Source organism: Macaca fascicularis, chromosome 12 (genome assembly GCF_037993035.2).
Source record: "Macaca fascicularis isolate 582-1 chromosome 12, T2T-MFA8v1.1".
In the NCBI taxonomy this organism is placed as follows: domain Eukaryota; kingdom Metazoa; phylum Chordata; class Mammalia; order Primates; family Cercopithecidae; genus Macaca; species Macaca fascicularis.
The window spans coordinates 86,116,595-86,137,158 of NC_088386.1; the positions used below are offsets into that span (position 1 = coordinate 86,116,595).

General features: G+C 40.2%; 2 protein-coding genes across 7 annotated transcripts in view; one reads left to right on the forward strand and one right to left on the reverse strand.

Moving 5' to 3' along the window:
* MFSD6 (major facilitator superfamily domain containing 6) overlaps positions 1–20,564 on the forward strand; it is an 88,296-nt gene that overhangs the window by 38,120 nt on the left and 29,612 nt on the right. The window lies entirely within an intron of this gene.
* NEMP2 (nuclear envelope integral membrane protein 2) overlaps positions 1–20,564 on the reverse strand; it is a 90,869-nt gene that overhangs the window by 8,656 nt on the left and 61,649 nt on the right. For 2 of the 3 annotated variants that reach the window (XM_074009591.1, XM_015432500.4), the window contains one exon: positions 8,396–9,795. The exons of the other annotated variant lie outside the window; for it this stretch is intronic. In XM_074009591.1, the coding sequence (XP_073865692.1) occupies positions 9,792–9,795 (4 nt within the window). In that variant the 3' untranslated portion in view covers positions 8,396–9,791. Of the gene's footprint in view, positions 1–8,395; positions 9,796–20,564 lie in introns of those variants that run through there. 3 annotated transcript variants of the gene reach the window in all.

Genomic DNA, 20,564 nt, shown 5'->3' on the forward strand with positions numbered 1-20,564 from the left:
AGCACTTAGAATGGAGTCAGGCAGATAGCAAAGATGCAGGAAGCAGTCGGAGATGCTGTCATTGTTAACTCTCAGTGGTGGGGGTATTCGGTGGCATTTGAGTGTTCCATTTAACTCATCAGAGTATTTAAGAAAATGTAGAATCTAGCTCCTTCACATGCTAAAAGTAGGTCTTAAATATGTTCTGTCTCCTTTTCCAGAGTACCTCTCTTTTTAAAAAGCCCCAAATCACAAAAACAAAACAAAACACTATACCGTTTAAAGAGTATGAATTTTTTTTTTCTGACTCTGCCAGCCTTTCTCAGCGAGCGCTCCTCAGAAACACAAAACATACAGAATGACTTGAGTGACCATTTCTTCAATTCTCCCAAGGATGGCATGAAACTACTACCATTCGGATGCATAAAAGAGAGAATAATTTATTTCATATGATGGGGGTTTTAGAACATAAGGTCTTATTCCTCTCCTGATACCTTGGTTTAAAAATTTCATTTGCAGAGTCAGTTGGATTTTTTTTAAAAAGTTAAATGCTTCTCTTTTCATTAGAATACTTACTTTGAAATCAGATTCATAATGTGGTAATATGGAAAGAGTAATGCTTCCTGTAATTGACTAATGGACAAAGACAAGGTCATTTTTTTCCCTTTATCTTTAAGCTCTAAGGATTACAGAACTGAGATTTAAAAACAGTTTTGTTTTTTATCAGGATAGGTGATTTGCCAAAGGAGATATAGACTGTATTAAACTCTGGTACGAGGGAAAAAAATACATTATCCTGCCACCTCCTTGATCAATCAAATGGCATGAATTTTAATATTTAAAAAATGTCTTTGTGAATTAAGTTTAAAAAATCCTACCCAAACAACAGCACTCTCCAAAAGTGAATGATTTTGCCACCATCAAATGATCTTCAGGATCCTCCCCTGTCTTGTGATGAGGTTTAGTTTCCTAAGACCAAAATGAGATTAAGCCTTGTTGAACTCATCTGAGTTTTAATAATCACAGAATTATTACAAACTCTGAAAGAGTTTGAGATTATAAGAGTATACTATTTTAGCAACATAAAAGCCAGGTGGATGGATGCAGGGTGTATCCAAGGCTGCACAGTTTGGGAAGTTCCCCCAGATCTCTTGACTGCCTGCCAGTGTTCTGTCTGACGGAAAGGCGTAAGCACTTTACTCTGCTAAATCCTATAGTTCCAACTGCTATAGCTCCCTAGCTTTTTGAAAAATAAACCCAACTGAAAAGTAGTTTAAAGTGGGAGAGCTATGTATTGGCATTAAAATCTGCCTAATAACGCACTGGGATCTGAGTTGGAAAAAAATTATCTGGCAATGTCATGAAGTTTTTAAAATTTGGGGATCAGGGAGAGGGAGGAACTAGGAAGGCATATTCCTTTTATGAAGAAGCTAATGAAACATGGACTATGAACTAGAAATTCTCTATCCAAGAGATAGGGAATCTACAGTAGCTAGACATTTGTGGATATTCATTCTGGGTCTGCTCAACCCAAAACTACGTGCTGGTGGGAATACAAGAGATGAATACTTGGTTCTGGTCTCCTTGGCATTTATACCCTGGCTTTAAAGCTGAGCTTAAATGTCAACCACCTTCAGAGCCATCTAAGACTGTACTGATTCTATTTTAGAACAGACCCAATTTCAGGAGTGAGGGACTTAGGGATTCTGAGGATCTCTCCCAGTGCACTGTTCTGAAAATATGGTAGGCCTGGGCCAGCTGCTGGGACAGGTCACAAGCCATCACCACAAACATTTATCCAGAGAGTTCATGTTTAGCACAGTCCTAAATGTTTCAGAGGAAGCTAAACATATGCAGTCTCTCTCTGATTCATAGGCACAGTAAAAAAATAACTTGAAAGGATGTCTTGACGCACAAAATATAAAAATATTAGCGCACTCAGGGTGTCTGAGATGGAATTATTTTAACACGGTATTAGAGAATAGATCTAATTAGAGCTTTTCTAGTCAGAGAACACAAAGTTAGTGATTTCAATTTTGTTTTGTTTTGTTTTGCTTTTAGCCAAAAGGACAGTTGGCAATGTTCTGTTAGACATGAGTGATTGGGCGAGACTATGAGGATAGGTCTGTGCGAGTTCATCACCATTGGATTTCATTTTTCATTTTGTGCCAACTAGAGAGCTTTGGATTTGTTAAAATATGAGCATTTACGGATTATTCCTGTACTGCTAAGTCCTCTACTAATATATGGAGGACGCATAGGCCCTATCTTATACATATAGTCTGTGTCATAGCACATATGATAAAATAACCTACCTAGTGATAAAAAGAAGCCACATTAAAAATTAAATTGCTTATATACTTCTTAGTGCCATGTTTTAGGCATTATAAGCTACTATCTTTATAATAGCTGGCATATGAAAATTATAATTGCAGCTATTATTTATATGTGGGTAGATTTCTATTTTCCTATTCCTTTCACATTTTACCTCCAAAGACATTGATATGAGTTGGAAAAGCCCCTTAGAGTTATTTCAAATATAGGTTCTCATAATTACATTGTAAGCTATGAAGTCTCAAGAATAGAAGAATTTGTGATCAGAAATTGAAAGGGAATCATTTTTTTTTTATCGTCCCTTGAACATCTTTGCGAAGAAATATCTTACCATGTAATATAGCTACCAGGCTGACTTATTAATAACAGCATTACTTATAATTGAGCTATTCATAGTTAAGAAGAAAAGGCCATTGTTGCAAGGTAGTATAAATGGATCCAGGGCTTTTAGTTACTGGCATCACATGGTTTTCTTTCTCTTCCACCTTCAGTGGCTGGGTTGATTGAGGCACTTGCTGAGTTAAAGAGAGCAGGATAGACATCATATGTAGCAGACTTTTTTGTGATTGCAGACCGCCCTTAGACTGCCACCATCTAACAGGCTGAGGTGATGGTCAAGGTGTGTGGCAGACAAGAGTAAAGATGGTTCCTGCAAATTCCATTACCTAGACAACCACTGTGGAGACCAATTTAGCGGTCTATGCTCAGCCTCAAGCTAGATATTCCCTGTGGCCTAAAAATTACATTTTTTAGGTAAATACCTCCCTAGAGAAACTCATATACATGCAGAAAGATGTGTACAAGGATGCTTACTAGCTTACTGTGGCTTTCTTACAGTGAAAAAAAGTCTAGCCATCAATTGAGGAATGGATACATTCAATATAGTATAGTCATAAGGTGAAATGTTAATGCAGGGGTTAACAGAAATAGACTAGATCAATATGCCAACATGGAAAGCTCTCAAAACTACGATGTTGACTGGGGAAAAAAAGCAGGTTTCAAAATAATACACAGTTTGGTACAGTTATACAAATGTTAACGATACATTTGAAAAGTTTAGCATATTTTCATGGAGAGAGAGAGATATATATATATCCAAATTTACATGTATATATATACATGTAAATTTGGAGAGGACTAATACCCTCTAAACTCACAGTAGCCCTAGCTTTCTGGATAGGACAAAAAGAGAAAGGGACTTGGATGGGGAAGAAAGGGGACCTCTACATTATCTGTAATATTTTTTTCTTTAAGGAAATATGGCAAAATATTCATAATTTTCCATTCTTGGTGCTAGACAGTCTCTACTTTTTTTTGGGTATTTTCTACTGGAAAATAGTTTGAAGTCCATGTCTCCTTACAGTGGATCAATATAATCATCCTCCTGTAGAAGAGCCAAATGTGTGTATGTGTATATGCATCTGCATGTGTGTGCATAATTATAGCTGTATATGTTTTAAAGAAACATTTATCCAAATATGTCAGGTAAACATTGAGATTTTCTGTCCCTAATATGCATATTGTCTGTCTATATTTTGCCCTAAATGGCATAAATGATTACAGGTCTACTTTGTATAACAACCATGGCTTCAAGTCTTATTTTCTTCTCTTTAAAATGAGATCAGGTGCAAATGCATAGTATGTTGTTAAGAATTAGCCAGGAGCAGTGGCTCACGCCTGTAATCCCAGCACTTTGGCAGGCTGAGGCAGGTGGATCACCTGAGGTCAGGAGTTTAAGACCAGCCTGGTCAACATGGTGAAACCTCGTCTCTACTAAAAATACAAAAATTAGCTGGGCAGGGTGGTGGATGCTTGGAGTCCCAGCTACTCGGGAGGCTGAGGCAGGAGAATCACTTGAACCCGGGAGATGGAGTTTGCAGTGAGGCAAGATGGAGGCACTGTACACCCGCCTGGGTGACACAGCAAGACTTCGTCTCAAAAAAAAAAAAAAAAATCAAACTGTGCCCAATAACTCTGATTTGAATAGTCATTATAACATTTCTTTATAGAAAAAGAAATCAAGATACCAAAAAGCCAAGTGATGTCCCAAAGGTCATAAAGTTTATTACTGGCAGTAAGTGCATCTATGAGTGTTTATACCAGCTGTTTAATTATCTTGAGTAATAGAGTGTCAGTTTACTGCCTTTTTATTGCGCAAGTCAAATGTCTTAACTAATTTGGCTAATTATGTTTCTACATACACATGGAAATATTTGGTAGACTGCAATTATATAATTTTGAAGGATACTTTGGAAGAGTGGATAAGAAAATACATTTTCTCAGAAGCTTAGTTCATAGCATACCTCTCCAAAGCCTTTCCAACTTGAAGAAGTAGCAATTCCATTCTTATTTCTGAAATACTGAGCAATTCTTCCTTACCTTTTTTCTGCTGAAAACATCTTTAAATAGTAGTCTATAGACAAATAGTAACTTGCTAGCTTTTTCTTTTTCTCTTTCTCCTTTTTTTTTTTTTTTTTTTTTTTGAGACAGGGGTCTCAGTCTGTCTCCCAGACTGGAGTGCAGTGACGCAATCTCAGTTCACTGCAGCTTTGACTCCTTGGGTTCAGATGATTCCCCCACCCCAGCCTCCCGAGTAGCTTGGACTACAGGCATGTGCCACCATGCCCAGCTAAGTTTTATATTTTTTGTAGAGACAAGGTTTTGCTGTGTTGGCCAGGCTGGTCTTAAACTCCTAAGCTCAAGTGATCTGCCTCAGTCTCCCAAAGTGCTGGGTTTATAGGCAATGAGCCATTGTGCCCAGCCACTGATTTTTTCTTTCCTTTAAAAAGTTAACATATGGATTGAAGCTCTGACATTATCGAAAAGAAGAATAAACTTTCAGTTACATTTGTCCAGGTGTACTATACCTTTGGACCATCTCCTGTCCATTGTGGTTGCTGAGTACAGTGAGGAATTCTCAGTGATTCAGTGATGCAGTGTTGGCCAATGGTCCTTGGTTATAACCATTGACTAGGCATTTCATTCCATTAAGGAGAATGAGAAGAGAGCAAGTTGGTCTGGGCTTGACTGCAGTCATCGTCCTAAGCCCTGGTAGGATCGTTGAGTAGTGTAGTAGTTATCCTGTTTTCTTTTTTCCTTCTTTTTGCCAATTTGCCTATAAAAAGTGTATGTGTGTGTATATGTACATGTGTGCATTTGACCTAGATTCAAATTCCACACTTAGTGCATGTCTAACCTTGGATAAGTCAGTAATTTTAGCTTTGTTAAGCCTCAGGTTCCACATTTGTAAAACGGGGTAATAATTATACCTAACTTCATAGCATTGTCACTAAGATTAAATGAGATAATGCTAGCAAGCACATAGTAGGTCCTCAACTATGAACAGTAGGTAGTATTGTTACTAATTCACTCCTCCAACAAGTATTTATTAAGCACACACTGGGTGACAGGCACTGTGCTAGAATCGGGGGATATATGGAATCTATAATAAAGACAAAGGTCAGTCCTCGTGGGACTAACATTCTGCTGCAGTAGACAATGAACAGTAAGTAGATGATTTCACTTCTGATAATGATGGGTGTAAAACAGAGTGAAGGGTCCCAGAGTGACTGAGGAGAAGCAATTGTTTCAGCTCGGTTAGGCTGGGAGACTTTCCCTGAGGAGGTGGCATTTGAGCAGAGTCCTGAATGGAAGCCCCCAGTGAAGATCTTGGGGGCAGAGGAAACCACATATGTGAATGGTCAGGGAGAGGGTAATAAAAGGGCGCCAGTGTGCTGGGCAAGGATCCTGGGAGGCTTGAGCATCACACTAAGAATTGGTATGTTTTTCTAAGGGAAGCTGAGTTTTAGCAGGAGGTGATATAACTGATTTCTGCTTTTATGTTTTTTGAAGACAACTGCTTGGGCAGGGGATTTCTTATTATTTATCTCACCCTACTTTACAAAGGTCCATTTTTCTTCATTCTCTGAGTTTTAGACAAATTATGAGCTGTGCTGTTTTCTTGAGTCATCAGCTGATGATTCATGTACTCTCTGTTGATTTAGTGATTTCTACCAATCCAGATGAAAGTTTTTTGTTTTTTTGTTAGCAACTTCAAAATATCAGAATAGCTAAATAATCTAGAAGGTAAGTAAAAAACAAAAATAAGTTAAAAAATCTCCAATTGCTTGAAACTGGGAAGCAGAGGTTGCAGTGAGCTGAGATCACACCACTGCACTCCAGCCTGGGCGATAGATAAGACTCCATCTCAAAAACAACAACAGCAACAACAACCACAACAACAAAAAACTCTAATCTTAAAAATTATAATTATGGGATAATATTATAAAAAATAGTAGTTATACTACCATTTAATTGCTTATTACATATAAAATACTTACAAAAGCATGGTGCTAAATGCTCTTCCTGTAAGCCTTTATTTAATCTTTTTAACAGTCTTGTGAGTTAGGCATTGTTATGTCCGTTTTAGAGATGAGAATTGTAGAGGGATTAAGTTTCCCATGATGACACAGCCAGTGAATAATGGACATAGGATTTAAATCCCAAAGTCATGTTCTCAGCTGCTACCTTATAGCTTCATAGGCACAGGGTTAGATTAGCAACTATTTTGTTCCTTTATGCAACCCAGTCTCACACCTCTTAGTCTTCCTTATTTCTGCTTTGAATGACCAATGTCTGGTACCACTTTTTTAATGGTTTCAACCACCCTCCTGTGTCTCTTCCTGGTGAGATCTCCATCCCTTTAAAGTGCCCCCACTTCCCCAAATTATTCCTTTTACCCCCAGTGAAATTCTTATTCCTTCAGGGTTAGCTCCTCTTAGCAGTGTTAGGATGAGAGTAATGTGATTAAACTAACTTGTACTGAATATAAGTGTCAAAAACTAATGTTTCTAATGATGACCATGTATCATTTAGGAAGAATTAATTTACAATTAAATATTGTGTTCATTCAATATTTCTTTAAAGAAGAGTTTATTAAATGATTAGTGACTGTTCTAGGGATGCAGTGTTGAATATGACAGACATATCCCTCTCTCATGGAGCTCATATTCTGTTGGAGGTGGAAGACAGTAAAACAGAAGAGAAAATGTCAGATGCTACAGAAATGTTAGGTTAGGTGCCTATGGCATTGGGAGTGGAGATAAAATGGATAAAAGCAAGAGTTCTTCTGAGCAGGACCTTGCGTAGCTGGAATGAGGGAGAGGAGTTATATTATGGATTAGGTACCAGATGAGTACTGGTGCCATTTACCAAGGAGAAGAACCCGGGAAGGGAGGTGTGGTCTCTCGGTAGGGGAAGAGGATCCTGGAGTTTGAACTTGTGGAATTCCTATGAGATGGGGAAGATGTTCATTGGAAAGTTGCATTGGTAAGCCCAGATCTTAGAGAAAGGATGAAGTTGGAGATGTCTTTCAGGAAACATTGGCATGTAGAGAACAGCTCCATCCCATGATTTGATGTTTTCTGTAACTACCTTCTTCCTCCTCTCTATTCCCCTTTCGTATTTTCACCTGGTCAATCCATTTTGGGAACTCTTCTTCAAAGAAGGAACATGTCATTATCAGTGTTACTTCTGGAAGCAGTGCCATATAGCAGGACTGTTGGGAAGAGACAAATTCAGTGCTTCTAACGTGGGCATGAAAATTACATCCCAACGTCAGAACCTGAAGTGTTGGATGAAGATATCATTGATCTTCTTTTAATGTTACTCACTGAAAACTCAAGGGCTTTTATCCTAGACCCTCCATTTTCCCTTTGGGCATTTCCTTGGGACTGGAGAAGCACAGAATGGAAGGGAATATGTTGCCCCAAATAGCCTAATAACTTAGGTGTCACTGTCTGTGCCTTGGGCTTATCTGGTAAGTGCAATGTAAACTGAGAAAGAAAACAAACCAAGACTTGACCAGCAAACAAATCAATTATATCATACATGTCAGAGAGTGGCATTGTTTTATATTGCCTTACCTCAGAAATGCTACGGTACCTGGAATATATTTCACAGAGAAGATTCTTGTATCTTTTATAGGGAAAATGTTTATGTTCAATTTCCTAATTAGACTAAATCAGTCCTTGTTTTAATTTCCAGATCACCAGTAAAATTATTGTAGACCTCTCAATATATAGTTTTAACTAACATTTTTATTGTTACAATAATCTTAGAAAACAGTTGTTTTATTACATCCATTTTACAATGGCTTAATGAGAGCCTGATACCCTCCATTGATGGAAAGATCAAATTAACTCCTTGTGGTCCTGGGATAGAGTACCTGAGAGCCTGCAGCCACGGTTCATGGAGCCCCTGGGGAGGTTTCCAATTGTGTTAGAGAGTGCCGGTATTAAAGATAGAGATGAGAAGCATGTTTCTGTGGAATGAATGGTGTCCCACACCTCCTTTGTATATTCAAGTCCTGACCCCCAATGTGATGCTGTTTAGAGATGGGGTCTTTGGGAGGTAATTAAGTTTAGAGGTCATGAGAGTAGGGCCCTCATAATGGGGTTAGTGCCCTCATAAGAATACATACTAGAGAGTTTGCTTGTGTACGACTCTTTTTCTCCTTCTTTACCCTTCCCTCTTCCCCTCTGCCTCCCTCCCTCTACCATATGAGGACACTGTGAGAAGGTGGTCATCTACAAGCCAGGAAGAGACCCCTCACCAGAACCAAGACATACTGGTATCCTATTCTCAGATTCCCAGCTCCAGAACTATAAGAAATAGATGTCTATTGCTTAACCCACCAGTTTATGGCATATTGTCATGGCAGCCTGAGCAAATTAATACATGTGTCTAAATAGAGCAAGGAGAGCCTGAGGCAGGTATAGAGGGATGGGATCCCCAAAGATTCTAAGAGTCAGAAGATGCTAGAATAGGGACCTATGGCCTAACATAGTGGGATGATGGTAGGAGTGAGTCCAGCAATGGCAAACTTGTATTTTTCTGTATGTATATGCGTTCCTGGTAGCATGTGTGTTGGTTAAGCAGATCCACCATGCAAGCCTGGAAAAGAACAGATTTGCTGTTTGCCCGAAGTCCCTTCTGAGTGGTAGAGTTGGAGACTTTAGCCCAGGTTGTCTAGTTTATAAGCCCATGCTCTTTTGTATATATTAGACACTAATATTGGTATCATCAAAATAGAGACTTGTATCATTGCTATTTTATTACTATTTATTAAGTTACTATTAATTACTATGACTTTCAGTACTATTATTACTATTAAGTTATTCATAGCTCTACTAATTAAATTTTATTAGAAATCTAATATATTTCAAACACAGGTATAATATTACAACATCTTCGTGAAACAAGATTTTAAGGTTAAATGATCACTACTCTTTGTGTGTATGACAGAAAGCACCTTCTAAATTTCCCTGAAAGGTTTCTGATCCGGCTGAGGGAGGCTCTGCTGGCCATGGGAAGGGCATAGGATTTGACAGCAGAAGACCTGGTTGAGTCTTGCTTCTGCAGTTTGTTGATCTGCACGACCCTGGCAACTTGGTGAACCTTTCAGGGCCTTGGTTTCATCAGCTGTAAAAGAGGATTAATAACAACCCTTATCCTTCCTATTTCAGAAGATACATGAGATACAGAGATACATGAAATACATGAGATACAAGGTGGAAAAAATGCTTTAAAAATTGGAGAACATTATAGAATTGTTAGTATGGAGGGTGGGCACGGTGCGGGGCATCGTGCAGAGGTCTCAGAGATTGCTGGAACTGATGCCCTTTCTTCCGTAATGTCACAAAGGACAGGAGTGGTTGGGAAAAACTATATCAGTTACAGTTCCTCATTTAAAAACGGAATAGAGCAAAATTTCTAGCCATAAAAGTTCAAGTTGACAGGTTTGAGGTAGGAAGAGGTTTATTGTAATTGTATTTACTCTGCATTTTTTTTTTTTTTTTTTTTTGAGACTGAGTCTCACTCTGTCACCCAGGCTGGAGTGCAGTGGCACAATCTTGGCTCACTACAACCTCCGCCTCCTGGGTTCAAGCAGTTCTCCTGTGTCAGCCTCCCTTGTAGCTGGGATTACAGGCATGCACCACCATGCCCAGCTAATTTTTATATTTTTAGTAGAGATGGGGTTTCACCGTGTTGATCAGGCTAGTCTCGAACTCCTGACCTCAGGTAATCTACCCGCCTTAGCCTCCCGAAGTGCTAGGATAATAGGCGTGAGTCACCGTGCCCAGCCTACTCTACTTTTTTCCTTACTTGAAAAATCCATGACTTAAATTTCACTTCAGACAGAGAAGGTGTTTAGCATTGTGAGTGGGAACTACTTTGACTTCAGTCTGAGTGCTAGTGAATGTTCAGGAACGACAGTGAGGGAGATGACCCTAAAGCCAGTGATGCCTCTGGCCTGGCTCAGACTTTTCATAGGGGGATCTGTGGAGCCCCATCAGGAATTGAGGAATGGAAAAGATCGGGGATCCTTTCAACTCACTCGTGGGATGAGCCCCACTCTGGGAACTCCCTGGCTGCTCTAGGAACCTGCAGGGCTGATAGCACGGCCTAAGCCCAAGAGGGAGACTCTGGACAGCCCTGTCCCTGCCATTCTCTCTGTCCTGTGCACACCCCTCTCCTTTTGTCATCCTGTGTATGGTGCCCCACCCCCTCAAGGCAAGCATCCACTTCTGGTTATTTAGTTTCAAAGTCTGCCTGCTTGATGCAGCTCATGTCCAGCTGCAGGTAAGAGGTGGAAACCCTGGTGCACCCCTCGTCCTGCCTCAGCATCGATACTTGCAGTTTCTGTGGCTACCTCAGTAGAAATGATCTTTCAGCGAATTTCTTCTCATAACACAGAATTTTGCTTCTGGGTAAGCTTTTCTCCTGTGATCCAGGATATTGGACAGCTGTTGAGTGGCATTTGCTTTTCTACTTTCATCTTACCCCAGTCTTCCCAATGACTTGTCAAAGTTTAAATGTCAACTGTCTTCTGATGCCAACATAAACATTCATCCAGCTTCCTTAATCCAAGCGCACAGCTGAATTCAGAAGTCTATCTACACTAACAGTGCCAGTCTGTTTCTTATGGTCCAATCTAGAGGAATTTCCTTAATCCCTTGTCTAGGTTTGATTTCACGTAGGGAGCTTGGAGTATGGAAAATAGCACATTGCTATTACCTACTGAAAGAGCATGGTCTGGCAGGAGGATGGGGACCTTGACCTTCCACTGGCCAACTGACTTTGTGGTCCCAGTCCACCCCTCTGGTCCTCTCCTTCCTTGTCTCTGTGAAGAGAGCGAACTGGATGCTATGGCTCCTTTCAGTTCTGACTCTAATGATCTAACTTTCTTTGGCTGGTTTTAATATGTGAAAAAACTACCTAGCAGACCCTACTTCTTCCTGTTGGCCTCCTATCCCCAGGACTCAGACGTTGAGTGGTTTTTGCTGACAAGTCAAAAATGTGCACGAAGCCATTCAAATAGACCATCTAGCCAGTGATAGGGAATGTGATTTATGATAGCAGTTGCTGGGATCTACATAGAGAATTTTATTTCCTTAAAGCCAACTGACCTGAGTGGAAATTGGGACCGCAAATCTCAGACACTTCCGCATGTACTGGCTCAGGCAGAATTGGTAAAAGATGTGGCTGTTCTCGCTGAAATATTTACATTTAATTTAATGGTAGCTTGCATATTTGCACAGTGTTTTGCAGTTTTGTTTTTTTTTTACATGCTGTTTAATCTTTTCAAAACTCCATAGTATAACAAAAGCAGTTATGACCACTCCTGAGAAAGTCCACCTCAACTATGCATGTGCCCTGGATGCCACCACCTCGGCCAGCGTGCAGCATATGCCCCACCATGCTGCCCATTTTAAAACCAGATTAATTAGCACTGTTTGTGAAAGCTTTTCATTTGACCTCAACCACTGGAAAAGCAAATAGTGATTCATGAAATAAAGTAAATGAGTAAATATGGTCAGAGTAGGCTGTACAAAATGCAAAGAGTCCTCCTCTAGGGAGACAGCCTCACTCTGACTCCCCAGGCCCAGGGAAGCTGCCAGTGGTGTCACACACTCTATTGCTGATCTAGGGAGGAAGTGGCTCTGTAAAAAAATACTGGCATTCTTTACTCAAGTTTGCTTGATGTTGGAGTTGTAAGTGACCTCGAAGGGCATTTTAATGGGCTGAATTGTGGCCCCTGAAGATTCATAACCCACACTGCCTCAGAGTGCAACCATATTTAAAGTTAGGGTCTTTAAGGAGGTGTGAAATTAAAATCAGTCATTAGGGTCAGCCCTCATCCGTTATGAGCAGTGTCCTTGTGAGAAGAGGAGATTGGGGCCACAAATAGGCACAAGCGAAAATAGGAAATGACACAGGGAGAGGATGACTTGTCTGCAAGCCAACGAGAGGGGTCCTGGAGAAACCAACACTGCCAACACCTTGATTTTGGACTTTTGGCTCCCAGAACTGTGAGAAAATGAATTTCTGTTGTTGAAGCCACCCAGTCTGTGGTATTTGTTACAGCAGCCTTAGCAAGCTAATACAGTCCTGTAGGCCTAGCTTCACCCTAGTTTTAGATTCCCTTCCCCCACGTGCTCGACAGATGGTTATTAGCCTTTGCTTGGCCACTTCTAGAGATACAGAACTTGCTATCTCCAAAAGTAGTGGAGGTCACTTGAGACTCTATCAGTGGAAGTGGCAAAAAACCTTACCCAGAGTAACTTAAGTAAAATGGGGACTGTATTGTCCAATTGAGAACTCCAGCCAATGACTGCTGGTGTAGCTTTAATTGGGTCTCATATGATGCAATCAGAATGCATCTCTCCCTCTATTAGCTCCGTCTCCTTTTGGGCATGCTTACTCATCTCCCCTAGTTTCTGCTTAGCAGAAGGTAAAACAACAACATCTATTGTACTGGCTACTTCTGCTTAGCAGAAGGTAAAACAACAACATCTATTGTACTGGCTACTTCTGCTTAGCAGAAGGTAAAACAACAACATCTATTGTACTGACTGCTCCCAAGTCTGACATAGAGAGTGAGTCCACTCCCTCTTCAGTAGAAAAGCCCTTCCCATCCTTGAGTCTCACCTGCGGTTTTGCTTCTCCAACTCCGTAGGGGTTTCTCCCAGAACATCCTACCCAAGACTCTCCTTTTTCCTCCCTCCCTATTCTGGCTCCTTTCTCTTTTGTTTTCGTCAGTGATCTCTTAGGATGTGATGCCCTTAACTGTACCCATTCCTGCCATGTCTGGCCACAGTCAGGAACAGCAGGATTAGTATTGCTTTTTATTTGGTCGTGACATTCCTTCAACCTGAGTTTTGATGAACTTGTTCAGCTTCCTCAAATTTAACTTAGGGTCAAGTAAAATTCTTGAGGCCTTTAAAAAATTAACTGCTATGCAAAATGTCAGTGATTCTTCTCAGGAAATTATAGTGTTTGTGTCATATGTATACCTAAGCCATATCCTAGGAAATTTTTAAACAAAATTGTGGGCGGGGGTGTGTGTGTGTGTACATTCAGTCATTTGACTAAATAGAAAATGTAACAACAAAACAGCATATGGTGTCTTCCAAGTCGTTGGGTTCCATTAATCAAGGTTCTATTTTGCTTTAAACATCTCTACTTTTCTACCTGGAGATACACACAACTTAAGAAACAAAACAGATAAACTAAAATAACAATGGAGAGATGTAAACGTGGTCACAGCCCAGTGACCAGCACAGTGATCCTGCTGATGGTGACCACAGTTACACTCTTAGCTTATCAGTCATTTTAGAGAGGAAGAATCTGAACACAACAAAATGATTTCCGGCTAGTAGAGACTCAGACCCAAACTACTTTTACCTTTTCTTTTTCTATCAGAAACAATAGAAGGAAGTATTAGTAGCTGCAGAAAACATAAACAGCTAAATATTATTTCTAATTCACTCTCTGACATACAGTGTGATTCTTATGCTCTGTTCTACAAGGTTGGGTCAGTGGCCAGCCATACCTGCTGGCTGATAAAAGCTTGGTGGCTCCCAGGATCTTCTTGGTGATCCCTTCAGCTATGCTGTGGGACTACCACTGACTCTGAGCTTCGTGGCTTGTATCCTAGCTCTTACTCTTCTGGTGAGATAGGCTTGTGGTGAGCAGAACCCCGTTATCTGCTCAGCACATGTGCTGAAGTTCCATTGCACAGTGCTTCAGGATGCTCCAAATAAACAAATTGTAATCAGCTACCCATTGAGCTATTTATTGCTTGTTCACATAAATGAAAATATGTATTTTCAACCATAGCCTATTAATGTTAGTCAAAAATGTTGCAGAATATAGACATCTATTTTTAAATATATTTATAGGCCTCTTTTCTAAGTCCATTCATTCTTTCACATACCCATCACTTATTCCTATACCATAATCAGATATCTTAAACATACACACACTCACGTATGCACACACGTATATCTGCATAGTATATCCCTAGTGCTTAGCACAGAGTATGTTCAATAAGTATTTGTTAATTGATATTCTATTTGAAGTATTCATATTTTCTCTCCAGTTTGGGACTATTTACCAAGTGCCTGGTATGTGTCAAGCACTGGGGATAAAACTGAGCCAGCATAATATGAAAGTCCTCACCCTGCATGGAGAATGCGGTCAGGTTGTAGGTGCACTGTTACAACCAAGATAAGTGTTGTGAGGAGAGGCACATGATGCTGCAATCATGTATTAAAGGGGATGGACCAAGCATGAGATGGAGCTGGGTAAGAGCTGAAGAATGTCAAGACACAGAGACAGGTGGGGATGGTGGCCCAGTGAGTCCATTTGTCATCCCTGTGAGTGGAAGGCCTGAGAGCTAGGCAGTGTTGTGCCAGACAAGGTGACAAGGAAAGATATCTTATAATAGAATCTTCTTTATGTCAGCAATTTTGATGCAGACGTTCCTACTGTGTTACATAGACTTTCTGATGATCCATGCAGCTCTTGAAGCAAACACTCTTGTTAAGTCTGACACAGAACACCATTTTCTTTGTCCAGAAAGAAAATTATTATGGCAACACTATTTCCTGTGCCTTTCTTAACTGTTTAGACAACTATATGGTTTACTCACACCCAATCTCCCAAGAGTTTCAAAAGAAAGGAATAATTTAAATACGAACTAAGCTAGAATGTTGTATGGTTTTGAAGCCAAAGTAGAAACCCAGACAGTGATCCGTTCAGGTTGAGAACCGGGGGTCAAACAGCACACATCATTTAATGTGTCTGTTTATACTGCATGAAACACAGTGACTTGATGTCTGTTCATTCTTTGAGAAAGTAGACATGCACTTGGAAAAACATTCAGTATTTAGTAAAATCTCTCCCCCACCCCTTGGGCAGTCCCCCAATTCCTCTCCTTAGAGACCATCCGTTATATGAGGTTCTAGTGTTGTATCCTTTTAGAGATACTCTGTTCATGTGTAAGTATGTAGCTGTATGTGTCACTTCCTTTTTCTGACATAAATATTACAATACTATACTTACTATTCTGCAATGTCTTTTACCTTGCTTTAAGTGACAAACAGTTCTGGAGGCTGGGAAGTGCAAGATCAAAGTGTTGGCAGGTTCGGTGACTGGTAAAGGCCTCGTTCTCTGCCTCCCAGATAGCGCCTTGAAAGCTGTGTTCTCTCATGGCAGAAGGCAGAAGGGCAAAAGGGGGAAACAGCTCCCTCACACCTCTTTTACCCACTCATGAGGGCTCCACTCTCATGACTCAAATCACCTCCTTCATACTATCATCACATTGGTGAATAAGTTTCAACCTATGAATTTTGGAGGGGATACAGACATTTAAATTATAGCATCTACAATCTGTGATTTCTACCAGTTTTAATTTTTTTTTTTTTTTTTTTTTAGTGTGGACCATGAACCTTAAGATACTTTCAAAACAATCTGAGAGCAGAAGTCTTTTAATTTAAAAATTTAAAGGTTGCCTTTCCCATGCCTAATTTGACAGTAGTTTTTTCCCCACCGTTTAAATCTTTATTATTATGTGATTATTAAAAAGTACGTAACTCACTATACAAACTCAAAAGCTACAGAAATATACTCCTTAGGCAATGAAGGGACCTGTCACCACAGATTTCCAAGTTATCATTGTTCATGATTTGCTGTCTGTCTCCTTGGTTTGTTTTTATATTAATATAATGTGAATATGGATATTGATTCCATATTGAATATACATGCAGACATTTTATGGAGAAATGGGAACAGAATGACCATTGTTTTAAGAGATTTACCTCATGGTTCTCAACAGGGGCCATTTAAAAATGTGCGTAGGAGCTATTTTAGTGTTTCAGACACTGGCATTTAGCACCCAAGGGTCAGGGATTTTAAACAGCCCACAGTGAATGGTGGATCCCACACAATAAAGAACTGCACCATCCAAAATGATAGTAGCTTGTTGAGAAATACTGTTTTCATAAGAATAATGCTTCCTTTTGCCCTCATATTTTATCAGTTTATATAAGATTATATTAAATGATGTTACAGATTCATGGAGTACCTGAGCAAGGCAGGCTCTTTTTGAGTACAAAGAGGAAGAAGACATAGCCGTTGCCTCCCAGGGACTCAGTCTTCAGTGTGCAACAGACTGTGATGAGTCTTCTAATGGAAACAAAGAGTGTAGCAGAGGAACGGGGGGGGGGATAGGAGGACTAATTATACCTGGAGACATCTTGGGAGGCTTCTTGGAAGGGATGATCCCTTTCAACAGTGGGACTCTCAAAATCAGAGGTACCAGTGTCCCAAGTCGGATCTTGGAAAAAGGGTGAGAGATGCTGTCAGCCCTGCTACTTGTAGGCAAGCGCTTGGTCTGAACTTGAGCTGTGGCAGCTCCTGCCTGTTGCTCAGGTCATTGATTCTGTGGCCATGTCTCCTCTCCTCTCTGGCCACTCTTGCCACCATTCTAGCATTAGAGGAGTGTACCATGATGTAACTCAGGCCACCTTCTTGGGATGGGAATCCCAAGGAATGCCAGCTATGATTCTTTCAAACCAGCCAGTCCTGGAGTGGGACACAGGATGCAGGAGATGCCATGGAGAGGACGAAAAATGGGGAGAGAGGATGACAAGACTCCAGACAGTTACAGCAAAGCCCTATTCTGCTAGTCAGGGACAGAGAAATCCTGGCAGGATATCCATAGTAACATTATATCATGGAAGATAGCTGGGAGGAGGGGGACAGTTATGAGAAAACAAATTTTCTAGACTAAGATTTAATTCTTTCAAGGCCTAAACCTTATATTTTAATTATTTTCTAAAGAGTTTGGATATATATTTTCTTACTCTCTTAAACTGACAATAGAGAACATCATCTTACTTAGGTCAACAGTGTGAATCAGTGATTATGTAGAAATAAGCTTCATTCCTGGGGAGGAGGGCACATCAAGTGCTTGTGCTGAGCACAGGACTCTCCACTCTTAATCAGCAGCTGATGTCTGCCCACTCAGCCTACTCTAGGAAGACATCTATAACAATTCTAAACAAAAAAATTTTTTTAGGGACAAGTTTATATAGGCCATAAAAGGATAATCTGGGACCAGATGAATGGCTTATGCCTGTAATCCCAGCAACTTTGGGTGGCTGAGATAGGAGGATTGCTTGAGCCCAGGAGTTCATGACCAGCCTGGGCAACATAATGAGACTTTATGTCTACTAAAAATCAAGTTAGCTTGGCGTGATGGTCCCAGCTACTTGGGGGGCTGAGGTGGGATCACTTAGGCTCTGGTGGTCAAGGCTGCATTGAGCTGTGATGATGCTACTGTGCTCCAGCCTGGGCAACAGAGCAGGACCCTGTCTCAAATAAATAAATAAATAAAAATTAAAAATCTGAGAATGATGGAGCCCAACCTAAAGGTGCACCATATACTGTCTACCGTACAGAAAACTTAATCCAGTTCATATATGAGGCAGTTCATATATATAGACTGTGCTCCAGGGATCTGGTGTCAACAACTAGCTCTTTTCATTAGGAAATCTAGTAAAAACTCCAGCCAGGTATAGCTGAGGAAATTGCCCAAGTGGTCTGTGACCTGTTTGAAATATTGCTTTTTGAACCTTGGTTTGTTGCTGGTCTGTCTTCATCTCCCACCCTGGCCTCGAGCAACCTTGTATGCATTGGTTGGTGTGCGTGCATCTTTGTGTGAGGGCTTGCAACACAAATTGTAGACAATTGTAAGTCTAACTGCAAATATCCAACTTCCAAGTGATAAAAAACAATCTTCATCTGGGGGCTTTCATTTGTATCCAGTGTATTATTATAATTACTTTGGGAAGTTTTGTTTCTCTGCCAGAGGTTTTGCAAAATGCTTGTTGCCATCAGTCATTAGATGAGTATAGGTTCTCTGGTGGTGCTGCTCTTTTGCCTCTCAGATCTGGGCATTGTAGGATAACTCCACTTAGGTCTTTCTTTGCTGCTCACACCCTGTGTTGTTTCTGGAATAATATCCAGACTGTATCTGGACTGGAAAAGTTCTTTCTTCAAAAATCCTTAGACTACAATCCTTCTTGTGTCTGTCAATCACCCTGTCTGGCCACAGATGCTTGATATTCTATGGTGAACCCTTGTTCGCTTTGTTTCCTCTGACTGTGATGCTCTTTCTGCCCTCTTTGGCCAACCACTTCTAACTCAGGTGGCCTCAACCCCAGAGTCAGCTAAGGGTCTCTCCTGTGTCCCATTGCACTCTTTGGATATCTCTTAGTGTATTATATTTAACTTACTTGTTTATGTGTTTGTCTCCCCCACTAGGCTGTAAGTCCCTTGAAGACAAGGTAGATTTCCTCTTCATTTTTATTCCCCTCACAGTATATGGTACATAGTAGCATCTTAATAAATGTTTATTGAGCAAAATTTATGTTCATTGTGGTTTTTAGTGCCTCTTGGTGGGAGTGGGGGAGGGTGGATTTAGCCATAGTATAGTTGGTTAAATTTAGAAAAGTAGGGTCTCACAACTAACTACACTGTTAGGAATTACAGAATGACTCATCATTCATTGTATCTATATCTTAACATTCTTGAAAAAACTACCAGTTTTATTATAACCACAAATCAGCTTAAACTGCTAATACTGTGAATTGTGCTTATATAAGATATTAGAATCTGTATGCATTTTTTTCTCCTACTCTTGTATTTTGCTCGAATACAGGATAAAAATGACTGGCAGGTGATTTGGGTTTTCCATAGTGTAGTGTTTTCTGCTGCATCATTTGCTTCTTATCAATTGTGTTCCTCTTTATAGATAATTTCACTTTACCAACCACCTGTTCTAAAATTGCCTTTGTTTCTTGTCTACTTTTATTACTACTGACTTCCTATTCTGAAATAGGACAGTCATGTTGTTTTTGAGTTTTATCATTATAGGTGTTCAGTAGGTATCTGTATCTCGTTGAGAGACTTTTTTATTTTTTTTCAGTGTCTTGTATTTCCAGACATCAGTGCCCAGGAAAATTCTAGGACCCTGAACATGTGCTCATGTTCAGCATAAAAAGGAATTTGATTGTCTAGAAAATGATCCAGTAAAATACACTTTAAATTCCTTTATATTAGCAAATCCCTAACTTTATGAGAGTGAATGTGTTCATTTGCTTGGGTTACCATAACAAAGTACCACAGTCTGGGTGGCTTAAAAAACAGAAGTTTATGGCCGGACATGGTGGCTCACGCCTGTAGTCCCAGTACTTTGGGAGGCCGAGGCAGGTGGATCACTTTAGGTCTGGAGTTCAAGACCAGCCTGGCCAACATAGTGAAAGCCTATGTCTACTAAAAATACAAAAATTGGCCGGACGTGGTAGCATGCACGTGTAATCCCAGCTGCTTGGGAGGCTGAGGCAAGAGAATCACTTGAATCCGGGAGGTGGAGGTTGTAGTGAGCCAAGATCATGCCATTGCGAAGCAAAGCAAAGCAAAACAAAACAAAACAAAACAACTGGAAGTTTATTTCCTCACAGTTCTGGAGGCAAAAAGTCCAAGATTGTCAGCAGGGTTGGTTACTTCCGAGGGCCTCTCTCTTTGGCTTAGGAGTTTTTACTTCTTCCCTTGTGCCTGTTTGTGTCCTAATCTCTTCTTGTAAAAACAACAGTTATATTGGATTAGAACCTATCCATATGACATCATTACCTCTTCTAAGGCCCTGTTTCCAAATACAGTCACATTTTGAGATACTGAGGGTTAGAACTTAGGACTTCAACACATGAACTGGGGGAACACATGGTTCAGTCATAACAGTGCGTACTATGGCAGTTTAAATACCCCATTCTGATACCGAAGTACTTTTCAGTAACTATTCAGTAAATATATGTGTACTTCTTTGCCTTTTCATAGATCCA